Source organism: Barbus barbus, assembly GCF_936440315.1.
Source record: "Barbus barbus genome assembly, chromosome: 33".
Taxonomy (NCBI): domain Eukaryota; kingdom Metazoa; phylum Chordata; class Actinopteri; order Cypriniformes; family Cyprinidae; genus Barbus; species Barbus barbus.
The window spans coordinates 22,597,066-22,624,229 of NC_136761.1; the positions used below are offsets into that span (position 1 = coordinate 22,597,066).

The 27,164-nt window shown below is 37.3% G+C and overlaps 1 protein-coding gene across 1 annotated transcript in view; it reads left to right on the plus strand.

Annotated features, from left to right (window-relative positions):
- gpc3 (glypican 3) overlaps positions 1–27,164 on the plus strand; it is a gene marked incomplete at both ends in the record, with an annotated part of 130,666 nt that overhangs the window by 52,302 nt on the left and 51,200 nt on the right. Inside the window, 2 exons of the mRNA XM_079390647.1 lie at positions 11,554–12,242; positions 25,440–25,582. Coding sequence (XP_079246773.1) covers positions 11,554–12,242; positions 25,440–25,582 — 832 coding nt within the window. The remainder of the gene's footprint in view (positions 1–11,553; positions 12,243–25,439; positions 25,583–27,164) is intronic.

Here is a 27,164-nt window from a genome sequence, read left to right on the forward strand (position 1 = left end):
TGATATCAAGAATTCATATCCTGAGAATGAATAAAAGTCAAAACGGCTTGCCATACAGGTCATGCGTGGAGAGATGTTTCAGTGTGTTGGAGGGGAATCTTGATTATGAGCAGATGCCTATTCCAGCTTATCTGTCATTGCTTACTCTTTCAGTCATTCTTGTATTCATTTATCCTTCTTTAAGTGTTACTCTGTTAAAACACATGGAATGCTCTGTGCTCGTGATAACAGAGGGACAAGTGTCTGACAGATATGTGCTGTGTACGATGTGTGTATTTCAATCACAGCTCTCAAATGGTTTTGAGTGGGAGTGTATTAACAGTGACCCTCGTGTATTGTTAAATTGAGAGATCTGTTTGTTTGTAACTCCAAGGTCTTGAGGAGCTTTAGCTGCAAGGTCTCGTCACAGTGGTGACTTTGGTGGATTTTCGCAAGGACGTGTTTCATGTGTCTGGTTTGCTGCCATCTCTTGACTCCAGCAGCCTTTGATAAGAGCTTCAAAGATCAGGCTGTGAGTGTCTCTCTCCACATGAACTGGCACGTTCTCTGAGCGCTTCATTCACCTGCTCTCCTCTCCTCCTCCAGATCACATACCGCCCATTTCCCCACCCGTCTACGTACAGTGCCCTCCAAAAGTATGGAACAGTAAAGACAAAATTCTTCTGTTGGCTGTGGAGTCAAGACATTTACAAATATGATTAAAAGATGAATATGAGACAAAAGTACAGAATGGCACATTTTATTATTGGGTGATTCAACACATAGATGTTTTACCAGCTAAGATGATCAGCACTTTTAGAGTTTCATCCCTCTATCTGATGTGAGCATAAGTATTGGAACAGTTGCCTCACAGGTCTTTCTAAGTGATTAGCTGTGTCCTGTTGCATTAATTATTCAGATATTAAAAGCAGGGAATGTGTCGTATCAGTTATATCCATTACTTCTGTATTCTGAATCTTGCATTCAATGATGACACGCACAAACCAGGAATAAGATGAGCGAGCTGACTTTGAGAGAAAAGCAAGCAATTTGGATGCTAAAAGAAAAGAGGAAGTCAATTAGAGCTATAGCAAAAATAAAGGGCATGGAAAAATCAAGAGATTGGAAACCACCAGCGACACCAGCAACAAACAACTACCTGATCGGCTGAGAAAACGACAGTAGTTGATGACAGACAAATCATAAAAGTTGTGAAAATTAACCTTAAAAGACGTGTCTGTAAAATCACCAACAACTTCCAGAAAGCTGGGGTGATGCTCTGACAATCTACTGTTCTCGGGAGACTTTAACACAGAATTACAGATGCTACACAGCAAGATGCAAACCTCTGACCAGAACCAAAAATAGAAAGACAAGATTAGAGTTTGCAAAAAAGCACAAAGGTGAGCCAGAAGAGTTTTGGACCTGTGTTTATGGACAGATGAGACAAAGATGAACCTTTATCTAAGTGATGGGAAAGCAAAAATGTGGAAAAAAAGGGAACTGCAAATGATCCCAAGCATACAGCCTCATCTGTAAGCATGGTGGAGGTGTTGTCATGGCATGGGCATGCATGGCTGCCTCTGGAACAGGCCCTCTTAACTTTACTGATGACTTAATGTATGATGACAGTAGCAGAATGAATTTGGAAGGGTACAAAACCATCTTGCCTACCAATATTCAAGAAAATGCCACCAGATTAATTGGGAAGTGCTTCATATTGCATCAGGACAATGACCCAAAACACACTGCCAGTTCAGTCGAGGAATTTATAAGGGCAAAGAAATGGAAAGTCTTAGATTGCCCAAGTCAATCTCCAGATTTAAATCTGATTGAACATGAATTTCACCAGCTGAAGAGGAGAGTAAAGGCAGAAACTCCCCAAAACAAGCAACAGTTGGGATTGGCTGCATTAAAGGCTGGGAAAAGTATTTAAAAGGATGAGACCAAGAGTCTGGTGATGTCTATGGGTCACAGACTCACTGCTGTGATTGCTGTGACTCTAAAAGTGCTGTTCTTTTTATTTGGTGAAACATGTAGGTGTTGAAACGGCTAATAATAAAATGTGACATTCTGTAGTTTTGTCTTTATATTCATCTTTTAATCATATTTGCAAATGTCTTGACTCCATAGCCAACAGAGCAATTTTGTCTTTACTGATCCAGTACTTATTGAGGGCATTGTATGTCCCATCACCTCTCGCTTACACATTAACTTGTCATTTTGCACACATGTGAGCAAATCTCTTGGTTTTGGGTCATATTTCACCTCAAAATCACAAAAGTATATATTTTACAGAAAGAAAATGCAATATTTTTCACTAACTGCCCTGATCAATCTATCTATCTGTATGTCTGTCTGTCTATCTGTACATGTCTGTCTTTTTGTCTTGGGTATGATGCTTTTGATGCCTTTTTATGATTTGTTGCATTGTGATGTAAATGTGACATAATATTTTATTCAAATTGTGACCTAGAGTGAGATTCTGAGATCCAGAAATCAATGCAGTCCATACTGAGACTTAGATTAAGTGGCGCCAGGTTGTTGTATAAAGCAAAAATTTGTGTGTGTGGACCTATGGGATTAGCCATCTACGGTTAAAGAGCTTAGCAGCTGCAGTCCAGCACAGAGGTTGTGGTTTTTTCCCTCTGGAGTCTGGACTCAACTTTGTCCCCTGTAAAGTCACAGAGCAGGAAATCAATGTGATCCATTCCAAAAAAAGGTCACTGTGGTCACTCTGTCCGTGTTCCTGGCGCCGAATGCTACATCCACTGACCCTTTTATAAACATTTAATAAACAATGAGGATTTATGCTCAGAATGGATTTATGAGTCAGAAATGAAGTTGATATCACATGTATGTGCACATGCTACATTATATGGCCCACTTTGATTCTGTCATAATAAGATCTAGGAGCAAAGGAGAGCAGTTCCTGTTCTATGGTTAGTCATCGGTGTCTTCCCAGAAGTCCATTTGTCAGTGAGTGAGAGAGGTCTCTCAGGCAATGGAGATGGGTGAGGAGTGGAGAGAGAGGCAGAGGAGAGTGAGTGTGTTGGTAACCCAATGCCGTCCAGTCCATGGCCGGAGCGATACTATCGGGACCTTACCAGAAATCCTTCTCCTCCCTTACGGGAAATATTATCCTCCTCTTACCACTCCACCATTGCACTTTTACAGCTTACTGCACGCTACTTCATCACCCCCTGGCATCCAAACCCTGACCACCCATTTGAAACCTCTTTGCAGGTGTGGCTCCCTCATCCTTCGTATGGCAAACAAACTCGGCCCTAATCAATGGAGCCGTTCTGAATGCACATAACTTATGGCTGATGTATGAAGCGCGCCTTGCGTCTGGCAGATAGAGACTTTATTAGCGTTGATGGTTCCAGGCTCTGTGGCGGTCTGGCGGGGGAGGGGCCAGGTGGCACTGCTTTCCCCCCCATCTCTCTCTCCGGCGACTAGAGGTGACACTCCATCAGGGAAATTGATTGGGCTCGTTGCATGGCTAATTTATTGATGATCTGCGCCTGGCGGGGATAATGAGTCTATGGGCCTCTGATGGATGTCCGAGCGGAGCTTCTGAGCAGCTTGAATTACCGCAGCGGCCCTGCATATGTCAGAACACGCAACTGGTTTAGAGCGAGCACTCGCTGGATTGATATATTGATTAAAGTCTAATCTAAATTAATACTCTTCTATAAATGTTCACCTTTCAAACTGACTGCTTTGATAGCTGTAGGGCCTGCAGAAAGTGGAGCGGGAGCAGTGCAGTTCTGCTTCCTCTCTGAAGATAAAAACAGGGAGTAAAGGAATGATACGGGTTGCATCCATCTATATCTATCTGTCCATCTGTCCGCCCGTCCGTCCGCCCGCATATAGTCTGTCTCTCTGTCGGTCTATATATATCTGTCTGTCTGTCTATGTCTGTCTGTTTATCTATCTGTCTGTCTGTCTGTCCGTCCGTCTGTCTATTTGACTGGCTGTCTCTCTGTCCATCCATCTATCCAGTCCGGTTGGTTTTGAAAAAAAAACTCTGATAATGTTATGTTGTATTAATATTAATAATATCATAATTTATATTGATTTATTTTTTAATTAAAGATCAGAGAGAACCCATGTAGACCACTTCATGTTAATATCAACAGTCGGGTCCAAGATTCTGAGACTACACAGAATTCTTTAGAAATCTAATTTTAACCCAGAAATTAACCTGGAAGTTTTAGGATTTAAAAAAATAATAATAATATCGAATAATGAAATGAATAAGAAAATAATAAAAAAAATTCTACACTACTGCACTTCATGGTTGATAATCAAATAACATTTGTGACACTGACCTTATTGTATTCATTACTGCAAATATTATTTTTAGTCATTCTTGCAAATGAAAATATGAAATCCCATTCCTCTAAAGTGCACAAAAGGAAGTGAGAAAAATGATGTCCTTCAAAGTACAGACATCCATTATTGTAAAGGGTCATGAGGTGCAGGGTCATGTGGTCAGTGTCTTGATGGGAATGTCTCTCGGACCTTGAAAACACTTTGTGCTTGGTCTTGGTTTGATGCTGGAGAAGCACAATGCTGCCTTTTTGCAATACTACCTTCACATGCCCTTCAATACACACAGACCAAACTACCATAAACATAATCAAACACATTTATTGAAGGTAAACAAGCTTAACATACAAAGCTTTTACAGTTACTGAGTTTGCAGCATGTTTGTTTGATTTGTGTATTATCAAATGGCTTCTAGTAACTAGTGTTTAAGATACTCGCCAGCGTACAAATCATATACAGTGACTTAAATGTAATATCATGCATATTTATGAGTTTCTTAATTACTTTGCACTAATAAGTTTGGCCTCCTGCAATGTCATAACTCTCCCTGCCCTCGTTGATGCATACTCCTTACGCTATGACTGAACGGTTTTGGCTTGCGTTCATCTATCTGTTGGATCATAAATATAGCACCATCAGAGCTCCTTGGTTACACATCCATTGGCATTAATGATAAATCACCTGAGTGGTTGGAAATCAGATACCTGTGAAACATCCTAGAGCAGAGTAACTCTTATCTAAACTCTTAACAGTGATTGAAGAGGTGCTTAGTTTGTGAGCTGAAAGGATATATCATTTTCCTCTTTACAACACAGAACAGACATAATGTATATGTAAAATTTAAACACAGCTTCATCCTTTGTCAATGTCGTGTATATTTGGCAATAATGCTTTGCCTTAAAAAGCAGGACACAAGCAATTGGATTTTCTGTTGCAGTGTCGACCAAAAGTGAGTTTTACAGATACTGAAGCAGCCTGAGAAATAATTAATTGGCAGATAGTTTTTAAATTCAATAATATGAATAAAACGGGAGACAAATATTTTGGAAATATATACTGTAGTTTGAATGATCACATAATTTATTATTTACATTTATTTAATATTTAACAAGAAAATACGCATACTTCTACAGTAAATTAATGTTTAAAAGATGTTTCTTCGTCGTCTTTCTGCTTTTTTCTTTCTATACAGTGAAAGTCAGTGAGATCTAGTGTTGTTTTAGTTCTTTGATTCTTTGAAAATATATACTTTCTATGTTCCACAGAAGAAAGGAACTGTAATAATTTGAAACAGCATGAGTAAATAGTAAAAGGATCATGCACATTTTAAGGCACAAAGCAGATTAAATTCAAGCATATTCAAACGATGGAACTGACTGAACATCTCATGAAGTTATAACCTTGATAAGAAACTCTTGTCAGACGGATTTCTCATCCAGTGGTGATTTTCTGTCGGGCTACTACTGGACCAGTCTACTAAACACAACCACCATATTCACCATTGCTCTGTTTTTTTTGCAAGACATTTATGCTCACCCCATTAGTAGACACCTGATACAAGACTCACCCGTGGACCCGAAGCCCAGATCAGACGCAGGAAACAAGAGCAGCCTGAATTCAACAGTGATCTGTATGACCCCTCTGCTCAAATACAGCATTGCATTAAAAGAGCGAACCACTCTCTCCCACTGTTAAAGCCCACTATGGCTTTGTAAGCGATACAGCGGCTTTTGTCTGCCTTACACAAGGCTTTCAGAGAAATTGATGAAGTAGAGAGAAAAGAAGCAGAGCTCTCTCTCTCTCGTTCTCCATCTTTTGTTCTTGGTGGCTTGGGAGGAGACACCTCAAGACATTAGTAGCACAGAGCTGCAGGATATAGTCTTTGTGTATGCATGATTAAAAGTGAAATTGTGTGATTGTATGCATTTGATGGCTTGCGTTATGGTGTTCGAGAGCGGCAGTCATATAGATCAGTTAGAGATGGAGATCTTGCAATCTTGGTTTTGAGATCTGTTAAGAACACTTAATTGAGGCCTTGGTCTGGGTTTTAAGGCCCGGTTTCATAAACAGGGTTTAGCCTAAACCAGGATTAGGCCATAGTTTAATTAGGACATTTAAGTAATTTTTATAAACATGCCTTAGATAAAAGCATTACTGGTGTGCATCTTAAGGCACGACATCTTTAAAATCAGTCAGTTCAAGTTTCTTTCAGTTGAAACAGATTTACATTTTAGTCTATGACTAGGCTTAAGCCTTGTCTGTGAAACCGGGGGTAAATATAGACTCTTAGTCTGGATGTGGGGCTTAACCTGTGGTCTCAGACAAGAATATAGTCCATTTACATCATACTAAAGGTGATAATGACATTGTTGAACAATATCACTTAATTTACTTTAATAATTAATTGCATTTATAAAATATGGTTTCTACAATTAACTAATGGCGAAAAAGTGTCGATTTCATCATTCCATTTAGAACGGTTCATTTTATGTCAGAATTTCAATATTGTGTTTTTTGCAACAGCAAGTATTGTAACCAATCACATACATGTTTGCTGAGCATGTAAATGCAGTGGCCAGTTAGATAGTTTTAATTTAATTTATCCACAATCAATAATAATGGTTGTGTAAGTTTGATCCATAAATGCATGTTTCAGCATTGCATAAAAGTATGCTAAATGGAATCCAACCAAAGTTTAATTTTTGTCAGTGATGGCACATATGCAGTCAATTGAAACTGTATACTGACTGAAGGATTTTGTTGTAATGAGGGCGTTCTAATATTGTCACCATGCTCGCTTTCTGTGTATAATTTATTCAAGATTTGACTTTTTTTTGTTTTCATGCTGCTAAGAGGGTTGTTTTGTCTTGTTTTACTGATGTATAAACAGCAATGCATTCATTTAGCTTTAGATGTGTAGCTTATATAAAGAATATAGCATGCAATTACCCAAAACAAAAAAGGTATTTTAATGTAAATATTATATTAATTAAAAATTAACAATCACAGAAAATTTGTAGTATATACTGTGTGTGTGTGTATGTGTGTATATATATATATATATATATATATATATATATATATATATATATATATATATATACAGTGTATACACACACAAACACACACACACTAGCCAATATAAATATGATTTTTGCCACAATCATGCAAGCCTAGTATCCAGTGTTCGGTAAAATGAACATCCTGCTTCTTGAAAAATCAAGTCTTGGAACCAGGTTTTGGTCTAGATCTTGGCTTTGAGAGAGTTGGTTTTGGATTGGGTCTAGATCTGTATCTTAACTCCAACTCTTGATATATAGAGACTGGTTTTAAGCTCATGTCATTGTGATTTCTCTTTACATTTCGTCTATGTTTGTTCATAAATATGAACGCTATTGTCTGTCATATGATGAGTAGGCATGAGTTATTTATGCTTGTGCTTTTGCAAACAGCATGAGCTGGTGCGCTATGATGAATGTGTTTGCATATGAATTGACGTGCGTGTGACATTCTGTATGTGTGTCTGTTGTTATTGTTTAACGTGTGAGAGTGTCTCTCTGAGCATCCTGCTTGGCATTCAGTGCGTCTGAGAGCTCCTTGTTCACAGAGAGAAGTGTGTGTGCATCTGTTCGGCGGGTAAACTCACAGTCCATACTCACAGTGAGCCGCAGACATACCCGCTTCTGTCCCCAGCGCAAGCACACACTGCCGAGACGCTGTGTTACTGCTAACATCAGCACACAGCACTAGACACTGTCTCCCTAAACACCACATTACTCACCCTGCTATGGTAAATCTCAGCAAAACACACCCCAGCATCATTCACTGACTGTGTATGTCTGTGCTGGCCGATTTCTAAGCCGCTTTGCTGTTGTTTGTCTCAAAATGGCATACAACGTGTGCAGTACGCAGTATGTATATTGCGCACAGTATGTAAATATGTTCCTGTAGGCTGTTGAATACCCGGGTGACCTGCTGAATTTGGCAAAACTTACAGTGTGCAAGCAGAGCGCACAGCGTGAGATGCTGTCTCCCACAATGTAATCCGCTCCACTTGACCTTCTATTTCCAGTGTGACAAATGAACCCGAGGCAATATTAACTGAGATATTTAACCTCCATCTTGACTCATCATTTTATCAGACTGTCAAAAGTTTTCATTCAAAATGGGATTAAAATGCGAAATAAACATTTGTTCCGGAGATTAATATGACTGGATTCCACTTACTGTTGAGGTCGTATAACAGCTATGTATTATAAATGTTTATTTGTTAAGTACTGTTTGCTCTTTCACTTAGTTTTTTGAGACAATTAGGTCAGTAAAACTTTTATATTAAAAGAAATGAATACTTTTATTTAGCAAGGATACGTTGCATTGATTAAAAGTGACAGTAGAGCATTTATGTTATTTCTATTTCAAATAAATTCTGTTCTTTTGAACTTTCTGTTCATCAAAGCATTCTGAAAAGAAGTTTGACAGTTTCCACATATTTTACACTGTTCTTAATAATGATATTAATATGAATAAGAAGGATCATGTGACATGTTTTGCATCACATGAATAAATTACATATTAAAATATATTCAAACAGAAAACAGTTATTTTAAATTGTAATAATGTTTCACAATATTATGGGTTTACTGTATTTTCATTAAATAAATGCAGATAAAGGGATAAAATATTTATTTTTAAAGCACAAAACTTTTGAACTGTAGAATATAGTGTTGTACTAATATTAATAATGCAGAATAAACATGTCAAATACTACTATTCTGAAACATAATGATGCCATGAAGTACATTTTAGAGACCATTTATCATCAAAAAAGTAAAAGTTTTTTTTTGGTCACACTTTAGTTTGTGGACCAGTTCTCACTGTTAACTAAATATTAACTATATGACTTCAAACTCCTGCTTGCTGCTTATTAATAGTTAGTAAGGTAGTTGTTAAATTTAGGTATGGCACAGGATTAAAGGAACTAAAACACTATCATGCAGAATAAGGCATAAATATGTGCTTTGCAAGCACTAATAAACAGCCAATATGCTTGTAAAATGGATTCTAATAAGCAATAGTGAGAATTGGTCCCTAAATTAAAGTGTCACCTTCTTTTATGTAAACTTAGAAAAAGCCTTTGGAAAAATAGTCCAGTTAAATATTGAGTGAAAGGTCATCTGGTTATTCCATGCAAACAGTGCACAACATGCATACTGTATACTGCAGATATCATGTGTTTAAAAATTAGTATGTAGTACGTTATTCCGAGCATGGCCATTGAGAATGAATTTCCGGGTTGTCTAAGAGCACCTTGAGACTTTTAACTGCTCTGTGATATAGTGCTAAGTGATTTCTATCTCATCTCAATCAGTGCGATCCATAAACTCCTCCAGCGTGTTGTGCTGATGTAATATCCTGTGCCCCTGAGAGCCGGACTCCCTGGGAGAAATGGATGGAGCTCTTCACGTATGTGGCTGTGAACAGTCTGCTCGGCAGCATGCTTATATCACAGCTCTGCAGACTCCCCACCTCTCAATCACCTTCACACTGTCTGGATGACGAACCCAAGGCCCTTCTCTCCTCTCTTTCACTCATTTTTCTTTTCTCTGTCATTCTTCCTCACTCCCTGTAGCCTTCATTTTTCCTCTCCACATGCTCCCAAATCCCCTCAGCCTCCCGTCTCTGGTCTCCCCGTTAGTCTGGGTGGGTTCAGTAGCAATCCCTCTTTGCCTGCGTGCTGATAAGGCTTCACTGACAGCTTTCAGATGTCACTGATTATGTCTCGTCGCTTTGTGCTCTGTTTTCTGGAGATCTCGGCATCTCTCTCACAGCATCCGGCACGGATGACTGAACGCCTTTTAAAGCTATAAGGCTCTTGAAAAACACCCTTGTTGTTTTAAAAGGACATCGTGGTTTTCATCTAGAGGGGAAGCTTTAATTCCATCTTCCTTTTTTCTCACTGTTTATCGTCTTTCATGGATTAGGATTGTGTGAGCATCTGTGAGGAAGAGATTCTGTGGATTATTGCGTATCCAAGGTTTTTTCTTTTCATTTTTTTGTCAGTGACCTCTCTGTATCAGTAAAAAAAATTTAAGAGCGTCAATGAATAGGTTTGGTGCCTCAGTTCAAGGGTGTCTAAATTTGGTCCTGGAGGGCCACTTTCCTGCAGAGTTCAGCTTCAGCCTGCTCCAGCAAACCTGCTTGATGTTGCTTCTGGTGTCAGTTTGTCTTGCTACGGGGCTAGTGTTTCAAACTACACTACCTTTCTAAAGATTGGGGTCAGTAAGTTTTTTTTTTTTTTTTTTTGAAAGAAGCCTCTTGCACTAAGGCTGCATTTATTTTATTGGAAACACAATATTTTTAAATATTATTACATTTCAAAATGTAATAATAGTTTTCTTTTAAAAAATTTTTTTAAATGTCTTGTGAATTTATTCAGCATCATTACTGTCTCTTCAGTGTCACATGATCCTTCAGAAATTATTCAAATATGCTAAATTTAATGCTCTAAAATACATTTCTTCTTCTTATCAGTGTTTATGTAATGTCTTTGTGGAAACCATGATACATTTTTTTCAGGATTCTTTGATGAATAGAAAGTTCAAAGCAGTAGTGTATTGAGCAGTAGTGTTTTTTATTTACATACTGTAACTTTCAACTTCTCATTGAAATATGATACCTAAATAATCATAAAATTATTATATTTAAATTTAAATAATGTATATTCTGGAGCTGCATCTAAGATAAGTCAGTGGCACAAGATAAACACTTAAACTGGAAATGTAGACATTTACTTATTTTAATTGGCATTATGGACACAGGAAAATGTGTAGTTTAGACCAATTTCATGCTTTAGAGCCACTAAGAAATCATTTATTCATATAAAGTTCTCTTTCTTAACATGTAAACGAGCGTAAATGTCCAAATCATTTTAAGGATTGAAGTCTGTCACACAAAACACAATATCATTTATATAATCCAATTGTCTGCCATTTTGGTCCAACCCTTATTTTCTGGTCTGTGGCTTTTGCAAACATTTTATTTATACTTGAGACTATTTTTCAACTAAGCTTAATGGTGCAAAAGACCATTAAGAACCTAAATGGTACATATTAGTACCTTTTGAAAGGGTACAGCCCCAGTTACAGCTTTTGTACCATTTTTATGAGAATTAGTGGACAGACCTATAGACTCTGTCATCACTCTTCCATTCATATCTTTTTTTCTCTTATATTTCAGAGGCTTTTGACATGGTCCTCCGTCTGGGTCGTAATTCCACTCTGACTCTGTTACGGGAGGAGTTTCCTGGTTTGGGGGCCGGAGCCAGCGGAGCCGTCACACAGTTATTCCTGGAAATGTCTCTCTACATCCTGGGCTCGGATGCTAACGTAAACGACATGGTCTCCACCTTCTTCTCCCGCCTTTTTCCTTTCACCTACCGGCGTCTGCTTGGAAACGGGGCGGTGACGGTCATCTCTGAAGAATGCCTCCGTGGGGCCTGGAGGGGAACCTCTGCGTTCGGATCGTTTCCCAAGATGATGATGACCCGGCTGTCTCGCTCACTCCTGGCCACTCGGGTCTTCCTGCAAGCGCTGAACCTGGGCATCGAAGTGGTCAACACCACCCAGCACCTGCGTGCGGGCAGGGACTGCGGGCGCTCGCTGCTGAAGCTCTGGTACTGCCCGCACTGTCAAGGCCTGCTGGAGGCCCGGCCGTGCCGCCCGCTGTGTGTCAGCACCATGGGGGCGTGTCTGGGGGGAGCAGCGGAGGTGCAGCCTCACTGGAGGACGTACGTGGAGGAACTAGGGTCACTTGCCTCTGCCATGAAGGGGGAGCAGGACATCGAGGCTGTGGTGCTCAGACTGCACGTCATCATCAGACAGGCTCTCAAACAAGCTGTGGCGGCCAAAAGCAAAGTCAGCGCACAGGTGAGTGACACTTGGTCTCAGAAACGGGGTGAAAATTTGAACGCTGTAGGCGATTCCAGCCATTTTGCCAACTTCAGCCCGTTTTGCTAACACCCTCGTTCCTCAACCTCAACCTCCAAAGACATGTCAGCAAACCCAGTGTCAGCGGACCAGAACGAGTAAAATGATTCACAGGGAAAGAGTGTTACTGATTGGCTAGTTTTCTGATTGGCTGTTAACAGGGCCTAGGGCAATAAAAATCAAAAAGCTATCAAGATTTTTCGGTGCACCTCTTTCAGTATAGTTATATATAGTTATACATTTACATGCTTAAATATAGCCAAGCTCTTCATCTGTCTGTCTAACACAGGGGTTTGCAACCTTCAACATCAAAAGAGCCATTTTGGTCTTTTGGGGGACAGAAATATAAAATATGGTAATAATAATAATAATAATATTTATGTATGTATGTATAATTGACCAAAACAAATCTCTTAATTTTAATTGGCTAAGAAATAAAATACACTGCTGGACAATAACAATAATTTGTCTTCTATAATATTTTTTATAAATATTTTACTAATGTCAGTTTTATGGTTATGATTGTACAATCAGTATATATATACTACAAACACATTTTGAATTTTTATCACAGAATAAGGCAGAAAATATATTTTATAGCTTCTGTACTGTAATTAATGCTGTCAATTACCATTGTATCATTCATATTCATATCATTCATATATTACCTGGAGAAGACTTGAAAAACACATATCGTCTTCAAGTTTCATCTGTTAAGTTTTATGTTTGTTATTCAACTTAACTACAGCGATAGCCGGATGCCTGTCAAGAGTTATTATTACTTCTCATATGACTATCTTTTCTCTTTTAATTTAAATCTAGATTTATTCACACTGCCCCTTGAAAACCTCTACTTTAACACACTTGACCGAGAAAGAGTGCAGGGGAAGAGTTTAGATTGTATTAAAAGTCGGGGGGACACCTTCTGAAAGAGCTTCTTGGCACTCTGTAAGGCTACTTGCTAAAGCTATCATTGTCTCTGTGTGTTTTCACTGATGCTGCCTTCAAGTGCTTCCAGAATGATCGTGAATAGGAATGTGATAGTTAAAAGATGTGGTAGTTAAAAGTCGATCGCTTGAAGTTGTTGAGTTCATAATCAGAAGTGGGACTTATAAAATTTGTGATAGCATTAGACCAGCTATGTTGTTATTTTTATTGCGCTGTGCTCCCCTTCTGTGTAATTCATAGATGCAAATTTAATATGCACAGTATAATCAGATGACTGACTTTGAAACAGAGTAGTTTTCTGTAAAGATAACAGCTTTGTATTAATAGTTCAATATTTATTTGCAAAGGCTAGCACTGCTAATGTGGGAGCTCAAGCTCTTGAAGCTCCGCCCTCTTCTCCGGGAGCAACAGCTCATTCGCATTTAAAGCAACATACTCAAAACAGCGCGCTTTGGCTCATACCCTAAAAGTGGGAATTTTAACAAGCTATAAAAATTTATCTGTGGGGTATATTGAGCTAAAACTTCACATATACACTCTGGGGACATCAGAGACTTATTTTACGTCTTGTAAAAAGGGGCATAATAGGTCCCTTTTAAGGAATAAATATTTGAACATTTTAATATTTTAAATAAATACATTTAGAAAAGTTATCGCTAAATATTGACTTTTTTTTATATTTAATTTTAAGCTTTTCACATTTTAGAGAACAATCCCCCATGCCAGCAAATCAAAGGGAAAAAATAAATTAAATAAAAAAAATTTAATAAAAAATTTACAACTGTAATGACATTGTAATCAATGAACTGATGCACATATGCATACATATATAATATACATATACACCTCAATCATACTCGTGTACCAATACAAAGGCATATACAGCCATCTCTCCATATACACATTTGAAAAAAAAATTATAATAACACAAGGAACATCTTATACCAATAAATACCCAATTATGGAAATATATAATTGTTACACACTGCTATTTTATCAAATTAACCACCCCACTTCAAGAAAAAGGTTAAATTCAGTTATCATGGGTCACCTTCCAAATATTCAAAGAGGGATTTCCAAATCTGTACAAATCTCTTTGGTTTAGCCGCAATCTCAAATCTAATTTTTTTCCATATGTAACACATTACTGAGCTCTGTGAGCCATGTTTCAAATTTAGGTGCAAACTTATTTGTATTTTTTGCTATGGTCATCCCATATTGAACTGTTTGGATCTGGTTGGTAGCATACTTCTCTAGGAAGGGGGCCCAGCCTAATATTGCAATAAGAGGGTCATGAGGAAAATCTATCTTAAGTACCTTTGAGTAGAAAGAAAAAACCTCAGTCCAAAATTTACACATTTTTGGGCAGTACCAAAATAAATGAGCCAGTGTACCCTCATTGGACTTGCATTTAAGACACAAAGATGACACAGAGGGATATATGGAATGTAATTTGGTACGAGAGTAGTGTAATCTATGGACAACTTTATACTGAATCAACTGCAAATTAGAGTTGACGGAACAAGACCTAATACCTTGGAGGGCATTAATCTAGTTATCTTCTGAAATATCTATCCCCAAGTCCTTTTCCCAAGACATCTTTAAGTATTGCATTGAAGGAGTTCTAGAATTATTAAAATATTCAACATATTTAGAAACAAGACCCTTCGAGTCGAGTTCAGAGGTCATAAATAAAGATATTCAGGGGACTTGTAAACTTCAAAATTAGAGATATTACTTTTAACATAATTCCGTACTTGTAAATATCTGAAAAAAAGAGAGGAAGGTAGCCCAAATGTTTGTCTAAGCTGAGCAAAAGAAGCAAATACATTGTCTATATATAAATCTCCTATAGACAGAACTCCTTTTTCTTTCCATGATAAAAAAGTTATATCCGTCTGTGAGAGAGGGAATGCATGATTGCAAGCTATAGGGGTAAGTGAACAAGTCTGAGGGAGTTTAAAGGTTTTCCTGAGCTGATACCAAATTTGAAGAGAATTTACAACAATAGGGTTGCATTTCTTAAATGTTCTGATAGGTTTGTTTTGTGCAAAAAGTAAAGCAGGGAGGGAGGATTCCTGCATATCCTTCTCAATAACCAGCCAAGCAGGAATGGTAGCGTTCGATTTCCCGGGGCATGCAATCCACCAATTAATAACCTAGGCCTCCTACCACTTTTGTTTTACAAATATGCGCTTTAGATATACGATGAGCTCTATATCCCCAGATAAACGGCATGATCACAGTATCAAGTGTTTTAATGAATGACTGGGTTAAAAAGATGGGAACGTTTTGAAACAAATAAAGAAATCTAGGTAAAGAAACCATTTTGATTGCGTTAACACGACCAACACGTTTGTTTCGTACAAACTTTTATAATGTCTAGGGACAGTGATCCCAAGATATTTTAATTCACTTACAGTTTTAAAAGGGAATATTTGCACAGACTTTTTAATGACTTTTAAGTGTTTTTAGAGGCAGTTTAAATGCAATCCTATAATTGATCTTTAATTGACTATGTATTACTAGCCTACTATCTAAACAAAATTTGGTAACACTTCATTTATTCATATTTATATATAAAACAAATGAAGAATTGTTGTAGTACATAAAATTGGTTGGGGTTCTTAGAATACATGTATAATTATTATTCAAAACAGCTACATTATTTAAAACAGCTTTCAAAAAACTACAGAGTCCAGTAAGAGTAATGGAAAAATTTACATAGGAGTGAAAATTATGTTTCAATGTTTTTGCATCCACTCAAAAACCTTTGTGTTTGCCCAAAAAACGGTTTGCTCACAGAAGTTTAGCGATTTTGCAGGCAAGTGCAAAACTGGTGATGAAGTTGAAAAGAAGAATTGTAATTTAATGCTTTTGTGAGAAAATGCAAAGTTTATCGGCAAAAATCAATACTTTTACAAAAAAGGTTCATCACAGGTTAGGTGTTTATTTGTGGAAGAGTGTTCAGTTCTCCCCTAATTTTCCTTCTGTAACCATTTCAGATGTTCATCTTGCGTAAGATAATTTTTACCCAAACATTTACTCAGGAACCGATGAACCTTTCTCACTGATGGCCCTTTCGCAGGGGCAGTAGGAGTTTAAACAGCAATAACACACTCCAGTTGCGTACGTTAGCGAGATCAGGAGGGCAAGTGCTCATGAAATATTGAACGTGAGCAATGGTGGAGCTTGTACTGCTTTAGCATGACAGGGATGACGTGCTGAACTTTTCACTTTAACACTGAATTCCCCATCTGCGTGAGACACTTACACACACGCTTACTATTCAATGTGAGTGCATTACACGAATAATGCACTCACATTATTCATCAAAGCTACATCTCCACTTATCCCCTCCTCCGCAGTGTGTAAAATACTCCACCTTAGGTTCATGCCGGTACAGCGTGGGTGTGTGTGAGTAAGTGTGTGTTTATAACTGTGGTTGTGTTTGGTTCACGCAGTATTTGTGGAGATCAGAGAGGCCTTTGATAAGAGGAATACCAACATGTTATTTATTCCTAAAGGGGTAATCGAGCTGCTTGATGGGGCTCCTGTGAAGTTTTAACAGCAGGGTCCTGGAGGAACTATTACCTCTTATACTTTTGGCCACGTGACCTCACATTAAAGCACTACAGTGTGATGCATAAGTAAAAATAACCTCACTACACACTGCCATAAGCTGTAAATATATGCAGTCGCACAGAATGATAATGTTTCCACATCTAAATGTCCACATTTCTCCTGCATATGTCTCTGTCTAAATATCTGTGCTCTAGAAACGGTCAGTAAATCTATGCTCCGGATATGTGGGAGAGATGCGATTATTAAAGTCTGTGTTTACTCAGTACAGGTGTTTGTATGTTCAGCCAGACCTCCATATATATGGTAATGCATCCTTCAGTGTAAAGTGCCGTTGACACTGATGCTTGTGAAACTGGTTCTGTACTTTATTGCTTAATAACAGGACAGTGCGTGTGATGGAGAGAGAGTTTCTCAAGTTTGAGTTTAGCACTAGGTGGGGATCCATGTATTATATTCATCACATAAACAATAGTTTTCCATAAAGAAAAGAAAATCCCAAAAATTCAAATTCAAATAAAAAAAACTGCATGCACTTGATGTGGTTAAATGTATTATTTAGCAAGAAGACACGCACAAATATGAAGCTTTACACATGACACATTACATATCACACGTTTAACAAATGAATTCCTATTGATGTGCATCAGAAAGTCCCTTTGCTTTGACTTTTTTCATAAAATAAATTCACACTCAAGATGGAAAAATGGTGTATAGGAAGAAACTTAGAAATGTAGCTAATATTTACTCATAATTTAAAATACTTAACAGTGAATTTATTTATGATTTAAACTGAAACGGAGTATTTTTAATGCATTAAATAATAGACGATATAGTTTTAAATATAAAACTATCAGATGATATTTATTTTTACAGTCATAGTAGTATTTATTTGGCATAACAAGAATGTGGATTGGGTGACTGCGTTGAACATGAATTGGTAAAGTGGTAAATATAGTAGTTAATCTAGAAACAACTGAATCTATTTAGCTCAAAAATACAATCACAAACAGGATTTTTCTACACTTTAGTGAATTATTTTGAACAGATTAATTTATGTAATACACCTGACTTCCCAACACTGAGAATAATTTTTTGAATCAAACAAACTGATTCATGAGTTTGTATGAAACAGGACAGACAGTATTTGATTACTGTAGGGATTCTATGTAACAAAAAGCAGCATTTATAATGTTATAAAAATTTAATTTTATAATGTTACACTTCTACTTACTAGAAAAGTATTCTACAGTACTCTGAAAACAGCTGAAGTACCGACACTAGTGAAAATGTAGTTAAGTTTGTGGCATTGATGCTTTTATCTATACTCTCTAACACTTATGGTTAGAGCACATGTGTAGGTGTGTGGCCTTTCCACGCAGTTTTTGAGTTTTGAAAGCTAAACCTTCACAAATAGTAAAGTCGTTAGTTGAGTTCAACAGCTATAGAGCTTGGCTTCTGTCAAGAATCGATCAGAAACTTTGTGACATCCATGCCAGTCTTCACTGATTATCAGTGAAGTCTTCAGGGTGTGATTATCTGTGTTTAAGCTCTTTCTGTTTGCGTTTTTCTTTTCAAGGGAACAATGCTGAAGAAAAGGGGGTTTGTGCTCTTACTCCTTCCTTCGCTTATCCTTTTTTTCTCCCTTCTCGATGATAAACATCTGTCGACCCAGATACAAAGGACATGTCACAGGGAGAATGGCCAATTAGGCTGAAGATGGTGTTTGTGCATGTGTGTTTGTCTGTCAGTTGGCTGTAAAGTGCCGTCAGCAGGCCTGATCCGAGCCGACTGACTGTGATTGTCCTCCCTAGACATAATCTGTGTTCTAGGATGGTCTGTGAAGGAATTAATTCAAGAAAGACTGACATTTTAAATGTGTCAGAATGCCACTGCTAAGGCAAAGGTGTATGGGTTTAGATTTGAGTATGGACGATAGGGACACGTCTCTGCTAAAGTTAAAAGACTGCTAAATAATCCTTAGGAATATTTCTAGCAATAGCAGCTGTCAGAATGAACAGTTGCAGGAAAATGTATTTGTACCCTTCAGATAGATTTATAATATCATAGACTTCTGAATAAAATTTGATCTGGCCTTATATCACAACAAACTGGGTCTGATGCATTTCAATTTTTTTGAACACAGTGTAAACATTCACATTTTGTTCCTGCAACTATAATATACAGCAGGTATTAATAATAAAATTAAAAATTAATAAGTAATAATTATATTTAAAATGAAAGGTTCCATTTGTTCACATTCGTTAATGCATTAACTAACAAAGAGCAATATAAATTTTTACAGCATTTTTAACCTTTGATGCTGTTAGTTGATAAAATATTAACTGTGCATTAACTATTGCTTAAACATGTATTAATGTTGAGATTAACATTAATAAAGATGAAAAATGCTGTAGAAATATTAATTAATTAATCATATAGTTTGATTAAACCTGAACCTACATCTTTTCAGTGGTGTCTGTTCTGGTACCTGTTAACCATTTTTCATTCTGTTGGCTTTAGCACCTTCAGAAGTTTCCAGACTGATTCTTGTTCTTACCTGAATCTAATTCTGCTGTAAAACAATGATATTACATCTCAGAGTGAAGAGCCCTGTGGCCATGTTCTATCTAGCAGTGTGACATCTCACTCATCAAACCTCTCATTGAATGTGCGCTTTCTTTCTCTCATTTCTCCTTTTAAAGTGTGCTCCCTCTCTCTTTGCTCTGGAAAAGAATGCATGATTTATGAAGAACTATTTTTACCAGTTACTGAGCAGAAGCGAGGGAGCAATGGCGACAAAAGAGAGAGAGAGAGGAAGAAAGAACAAGATTGAAAAGCATACTTTAAGGGTGCATGAAAGTGATGGAGTGAGCAGAAATATGTTTTCCGGAAGCCGATGTGTGCCTGAGGGACTGGAGCTCCTCCTCCTTTGACCTCGCAGCTGTAAACGAGGAGGTGCAGGCAGATTCTGCTGTAGTTACGTCTCACCTGACACCGAGGACGAGAACAGAACAGACCTGCGCTGTTTCACACCGACTATAGCACCTCCAAACTCTCAGACTGAACACCTGGGGGAAAATCTCTCTTTTCATGAGTGAGCGACTGTGACAGCTCCCAATAGATCTGACATAGACATCTAAACTTATCAAAAACATACACTACACTGTTCAAATGTTTGGGGCCGGAAAGATTTCTTAGACAAATCTCATGCTCGGTTTATTTGATTAAAAATACAGTAAAAACATTAATATTGTGAAATCTTGTTACAATTTAAAATAACCCTTTTCTGTTTTAATATTATTTGTAAAATGGCATTCTTGTGATGGCAAAGCTGAATCTTCAGTGTCACATGATCCTTCAGAAGTCAATCTAAAATGCCGATTTGGTGTTTGAGAAACATTTATTATCATGTTGCAATATTTTTGTGAAAACCGTGATACATTTTTTTCTAGAATTCTTTGAATAGTCATTTTAAAATAACAGCATTTTTTTAAATACATTAAAAAAAAAAACTTTGTAGCATTATAAACATCTTTACTATCACTTCTGGCCAATTTAATGTGTCCTCACTGAATAAAACTTTTATTTTCTTTAAATAAATAATTAAAAAACTCTTACTGACCCCATACCTTGTATAATATGGTATATAAAAATTGTCTACGTTGGGGAAAACGATGGCAGCATCTAAGAATGAATCTGTTGGGAAAAGTCAATCTAGAAAGGTCTTTGTTTTGCTTGATTATTATTAACAGTAAATTAATGTTAGAAAACAAATAGTTTGTTATATAAAGGGATAGTTCACCCAAAAAAAGGATATTCTGATGTTGTTCCAAACCTGTATGAATTTCTTTCTTCCGTTAAACACACAAAAAAAATAGGTATTTGGAGAAATGTTAAGTAAACAATTTCTGGTCCCTATTGACTTCCATAGTATTTTTTCCATACAATAGAAGTCAATGAGGACCAGCAACTGTTTGGTTACTAACATTCTTCCAATTATATTTTATGTTCAACAGAAGAAATAAACTCAAACATGTTTGGAAGAACTTGAGGGTGAGTAAATAATGACAGAATTTTCAGTTTTGGGTGAACTGCCATGTATTATTCTTCTCACCATTCAGCAGTGTTTTCTACACGAAATTGCTAAATAAAATACAATCAAAAATACCACCGTTACTGACATAAATCTACTGACAAACAGTTGCTTTAATTTATTTTAAAAACTGTTTAGTAGCTCAAGATTCAAAGCTCTGGCATTTAAAACATATTCTCTAAGCCACTCTGAATCGTGAAAGACGGGTCCAGGAAATCGCTGTATTCTTACTTAATTTCAATCTGACATGGCTCTTTCTACACCTTCAGCTTACGCATTACTGTACATCAAATGCTCTGTCAAAACGATTTCTGTTTTATAGGCACCCAAAGCTAAATCTTTTATCCCTAGATAATAGATAGATACCATAGCCCATGCACACACACCTGTTGCTACACATCGACTGGATTTGGCAGCATTTTAATCAGCAATTTAGTGCTAGAAAGTTTTTCACCACTCCCATTTTCTGGCTAAATCTGGCTATGATTATGATTAGTATTAAACAATGGTGATGCATTAGTTATATTAACATATGTGGGTTTTTCAGCACTCCTCTTTACTCTAACCTTTTTTACTTAAAGGCCCCAATTGTTCAACACACATTACAACGGCGTGTTCTTCAGTAAAAACAATAGTTGTTTAATCTAACATGATTTGAGTCCACGTGTTGATTTTGTGTTTTTTAGCATTTTAATTTAGAGTTAGAAATGAAAGTATTTTATTTGCCTAATAGTAGTTATTGTCAAGCATGCAAGTGCTTGAAATTTTTTCTCTGTTGTTGATGGATTTATTTTATTAATAATAATTAACTTAAATACTTTTAAATCGTCCTGCAGCCCCTTTGGATGTTTCCTGAGGCCCCCTAGTGGGCACCGGGCCCCTGTTCAAGAATCGCTAACTCTTATCAGAATCGCTAACTCGCATCATGTGGTCTTGAATGGCTTATTGCTTTAGTATCTCAGCAGAAATCCCAGCATTGTCTTCTACTTGGGCCTTGTTTATCATTTAAACTTCACATGATTAATTTTGTATTTTCAGCTGTGCTTATAAGCCATTGTTTCATCTTAGGATGTATGTCTGTATTAAACATTGCGCACTGATGTCATGAAGTGTATGTGAGAGTGTATTTGATTTATATTAATGAGTGTGTACAGTATGTGTGTGTGTCTGGTCCTAATGCTCCTCTCAGGGGTGTGTGAGGTACAGATAAAAGGCGCTGGATATTTAAAGAGCTTCTCTGTGAGACGCCGCTTATCTCAGTGTTACTGTTAGCCAGCACATCCTCTGTCGCCTGCCTGATATTAATACCCCTCTAATGAGAGAAACAATCACACAGTCTCACATACACAAACCCACTCTATACTCCTGTGCCACAGCTCCCCAAGGGCCCTGGATACACACATACACTAACACAGAGACAAACACACACCCAATCACATTAATCAAGGCCGTAGGGACACAGACCCGCAACATAGAGTAAATTACAGTAGGAAAGAGCCATGTTTCAGACCGGCCACTAATGATTTCCCATGAGCACACACCACAGAGAGCATTAGGGAAGAATGTGTGGGTGTCTGGGATTAGAGTGGATAGTGTACATGCAGGTTTGCAATTGATAGTTAGAGTAGAATCCATCCGGATGAGTGTTTAAGGGATAGTTAGCCCAAAAATTAAAATTCTGTCATCATTTACTCACCCTGAAGTAGTTCAAAACCTGTATGAATTTCTTTGTTCTGTCGAACACAAAGGAAGATATTTTGAAGAAAGTTTGTAACGAGGCTGTTTTGGGGCACCATTGACTTCCATAATAGGAAAAAACAAATACTATGGAAGTCAATGGTGCCCCAGAGCTGCTCTGTTTCCCACTTTCTTCAGAATATCTTCCTTTGTGTTCAGCAGAACAAAGACATTCATACAAGTTTGGAACTACTTGAGGGTGAGTAAATGATGACAGAATTTTCATTTTTGGGTGAACTATCCCTTTAACATGAGCAGAGGAGTGCGTTTGATGTATCCAGGTTTAAGCAGTACCATTGCTTAAAAGTGGCAATGCTGTTAGTTTAACTAAATTCGCTTAGCTTAATAAATAGTACCATTGCTGGTTTTTAAAAAAAATCATGACGTGTTTCAGCAGCCATGCTGTTTTATTAAGTAGTGCTGAAACGACAAAATTTGAGCAAACAAGACTTTCAATTTATTGGCATGATTGATTTTACATTACGATATGACTCTTCTGAATCGGTTCTTTTCAATAGGTCTGAATCATTGTAGTCACAATTCACCCATTTGAGTTAGAATCAATAGGAGCTGTTCCACACTCTAAAAAATGGTTAAATACAACCCAGCGCTGGGTAAAATATACATGAACCCAGCGATAGGGTTGTTTAGAACCAGCGGTTGGGTTACTGCCCAGAAGGTTGGGTTAAACATTTAACCCAACTGTTGGTTGAAAACAACCCAGCATGTGTGTTCTTCTGTCCAATATTTAACCCAGCTCTGGATTGTATTGAACCCAGCATTTTTTAGAGTGCAGTTTAAATGATTTGCTGAGATCCTCAATGGTTCTTTCAAACTGCACAGAGAAGTTTTGTGTTTTCATCCATGTGCTACTGTATATTGTGCAGTACTACATACATTATATTATACTAATACTTGTCATATGCAGGGAGGAGGGAACATATTTGAATATATATTTTGCAGTCTGAAGATAAAGCTGCTTTTCACATCACAGACATCCAATGCAATATTCAGGTGAGACAACAACAGGTTTACTGCTAACTAGTGTAAGCACTATATTAATATGATGAGTTGCATCCAAAAATACATTTTAGAAGGGTTTAAGGAGGAAGAATTGTGGTTGATCTGCTTGTTTATAGCTTATATCGGCGTTCAAAAAGCACTGGGACTTTTAAATATTTTTATAACTCCGCTTGCCTGTTAAGTATTTAAAAAAAAAAAAAGTCATTTACATTAAAAGGTGGCAGCAAGTCACAGAGTGAGGCAATTAATCATTCATTCAACCGATTTGTTCAAAAACACTGAGTCATTCAGCAACAAAGCAAGTGATTTTATTTGAAAGCGAGTCATTGAATCATTCATTCTACTGATTTGCTAAAAACGCTGATTCATAAGGATCTGCCTTCATAGTGTAACTATAGTGACTGAAAGTAACTCAAATGTAAGTTACTCGAGTCATGTTCTTGTTCATTGAATTACCTTAAGATGTTTTTTTTAAATAAGCATAATAATAAAATAAAAAATATTACATATCACTTGTAAGATGTTTTTCCACTTTTTTCATCACATGCTTTTGTAGCTTGAACATAGCTTGGCTATTTTTGTATAACGTAGTTTGTAATTTCGATACCTGCACTTTTAAATAGCTTGGGTTTGAGTGAGATATCATATTACCCAAGGAACCACAGAAAAATACAGAAAAGCAACGGTAGAAAGTGTTGCAGCGCTGGAATATGTTGCGTCAGGATTGCATTTGTGTCGAGGCGCTCTGATTTGATCTTTGCCGTACCGCTTTTGTCTCTGTCTTGTTCTGTGTTTTGCTCTTTCTCTTAATCTCTTTCACACACACACACACACACACACACACACACACACACACACACATATTCACGCACATTAACAGTATCTATTTACCCTCCCTTGGGCTGTTTGCTAGAAAGAGCTTCTATTGATCTACTCTGATAATCATGTCGTTTAGCTCAACAGCGGTTTGTTGCTGTATTTGTTGGTGTGTGTGCAAATTTTATGAATGACTGTAGGGTGAATCCGATCACCCCACCCACTGATGTTTCAGAACATGTTCAAAAGTTTATCATCTTGTTATGTTTAGCCACAGTGACCGATCCCACAGTCCGCATGAAGACGTCCTTGTACTATTGATCTCCTGTCCCAGATCCCATCAGAATTCCAGAGCCTGTTTACCCAGACAAACACATATTCATTCATGAACAAGCAGGCACAATATGCCACAAGCATTACATGGCAAAATTACACCCTGGACCAGTCCCCATGGGAAATTAAACCAACGGCAAATCATTAAACCACAAACTAAACATTAAGAGGCATTTGCATTTTTATTGCACCTGAAAGAATGGCAAGACTCCATTATCTCACACAGCCAGTGTGGGAGAGGGGTATTACTATTACTATGTTGTCCCGTATAAAAACAATAGTGTTTAGCGCTCATGAGAAAGGAAACGAGAGGCTTGTTTACTTTCGCTGCGTCTGCAAAGGGTTATGATTATTGAAAGAGCGCAGCCAGAGTGTCTGACAGACTCAACAATGCCTCGTTTTGTTATGTAAATCCTATTGTCATCAAACCCAAACAAACAAACAGGAGGAAAATGCAACACCATCAGCCAGACAATTAGTTGAATGGGGAGGAAGCTTTGCAGGGACAGTTTGTCTCATTAATTGCTTTCTCAGCTGGACGTCTTCCAGGACTGTGTCCAAGAGTGATCACATTTAGCCCTCCAATCTTCTCCTGTTCACAGGTGAGCGGGATATGTGCACACGCACCCCCGCGGGTGTCTCGTGCCGCGGCGCTGTCAGCAGAACACACAGCTGCCTCACCGGTGCCTCACAATCGTCCTATGGTGACCTTTGACCCCGATGAGACCCTCTTTGGACGCCGCAGGTAATGTCATAATTCAAAAAGTTTGTATATGAAGTGATTATTTCCTAGAGTAACAGTTCAAGTCCTAAAGTTACTTTCTAAATGCATCTTATTGTGAATGATTAAGCTGTGCATTTGTTTTTGTTTTTTTAGCTTGGAATTATTTTTAAATCACGAAATTATATATTTTTAAATTAAAATGTCTGAACTTGATCTTGAATTTGAGCTTGAATTAAAAGTAGTTGAGTAGAATGTTGAATTTTGTTATATTTTTATAAAAAAGTTGAAAAAGTTGACAAATGAAAGATAAGGCCTGTTGCTACTTCCCTTAGAGCACAACTTTAAATCTACCTGAAAATATTGGGAAAATTTAATTATACTATTATTTATATGAAACTGCCAGTAGGTTGCGGCAAGTCTTAATGAGTGAGTCACTGAATCATTAATTTAATAATTCATAGGGGTGTGAATCGGCACTGGTCTCACGATTCAATTCGATTACGATTATCATGTCAACAATTCGATTCATTTCAATATCACAATGCATCACGATTATATCAAATTTATTTTGTACATTTTTATTAAATTAAATAAGCAGGCTACTTTTAAAAATGATTATGTTAATTAATTACTATATAATTAATTATTGTTAAGAATTAAAAGTAAATATAGCTTCAAAACATACAAGCAAATATAAAGTAAATAAAGGGGGAAAAGACAATTACAAGTGATAAACAAAAAGCACTTTCAGTATCTGAGAATCAGAGAATCTGAGTTTACAGAGAATCACAGTTATGGGCTTTTCTTTTTTTCCTCAGTCTTATTGCCATTTGATTATTAGGCCTACTGATGAAATAACAGACACTGGCAGCTTTAATAGACTGCATTCACGCGCAAAATTCTGTCAGTACGTGAGTTTCGGGCATCTATTACGTACTGCATACCAAACGGCAGAAATTAAAGCATATCTAAAGTAAAAGATTAAAATAACAGCGAGTAGAAGCACTAGCAATGTGCACGTGTCTCCGCGCATATTCTGTGCAATGAAGCCTGCCGCGTTTGTCTCTAGCGCACACAAGTGCGTTTTTAATACTCGCGTGACAAGCGCATTTGCGAAAGACGTCATAGGCTATAATCGATTATGGTCTATTACTGCATCGATGCAGAATCGTCCAAGTCTGCATCGCGATGCAACGATTCATTTCGACACCCCTAATAATTAATTCAAACCACCTGATTCACTCATGAATGAAGCAAGTGACCACTGTATTTAAGAACTGGTCATTGAATCATTGACTTACCCGAGTCATTCAAAAACAGAATGAAATGCCACTCAGTGTTGCTGTGAGATGCAGTTGTTCTGCTTGGTTTCAAGCTATTTTCGTTGGTGAAATAGTTTTTGCAAAACCAGTTAATCATCTCGTGATCTTGCATAATCAGAACTTAAATGCTGGCACACGCTTAATTGAGAATTGATGCCACTGGCCAAATTTAATTAAAAACTAATATTAAAAAAAGTCAAAGACCAAAAGGGCAGGTGTTTGTGCATCACTTTGGGGTTGGCTGTGCACATGCCTGTTTGCACTTCCAAATATTCTGATTT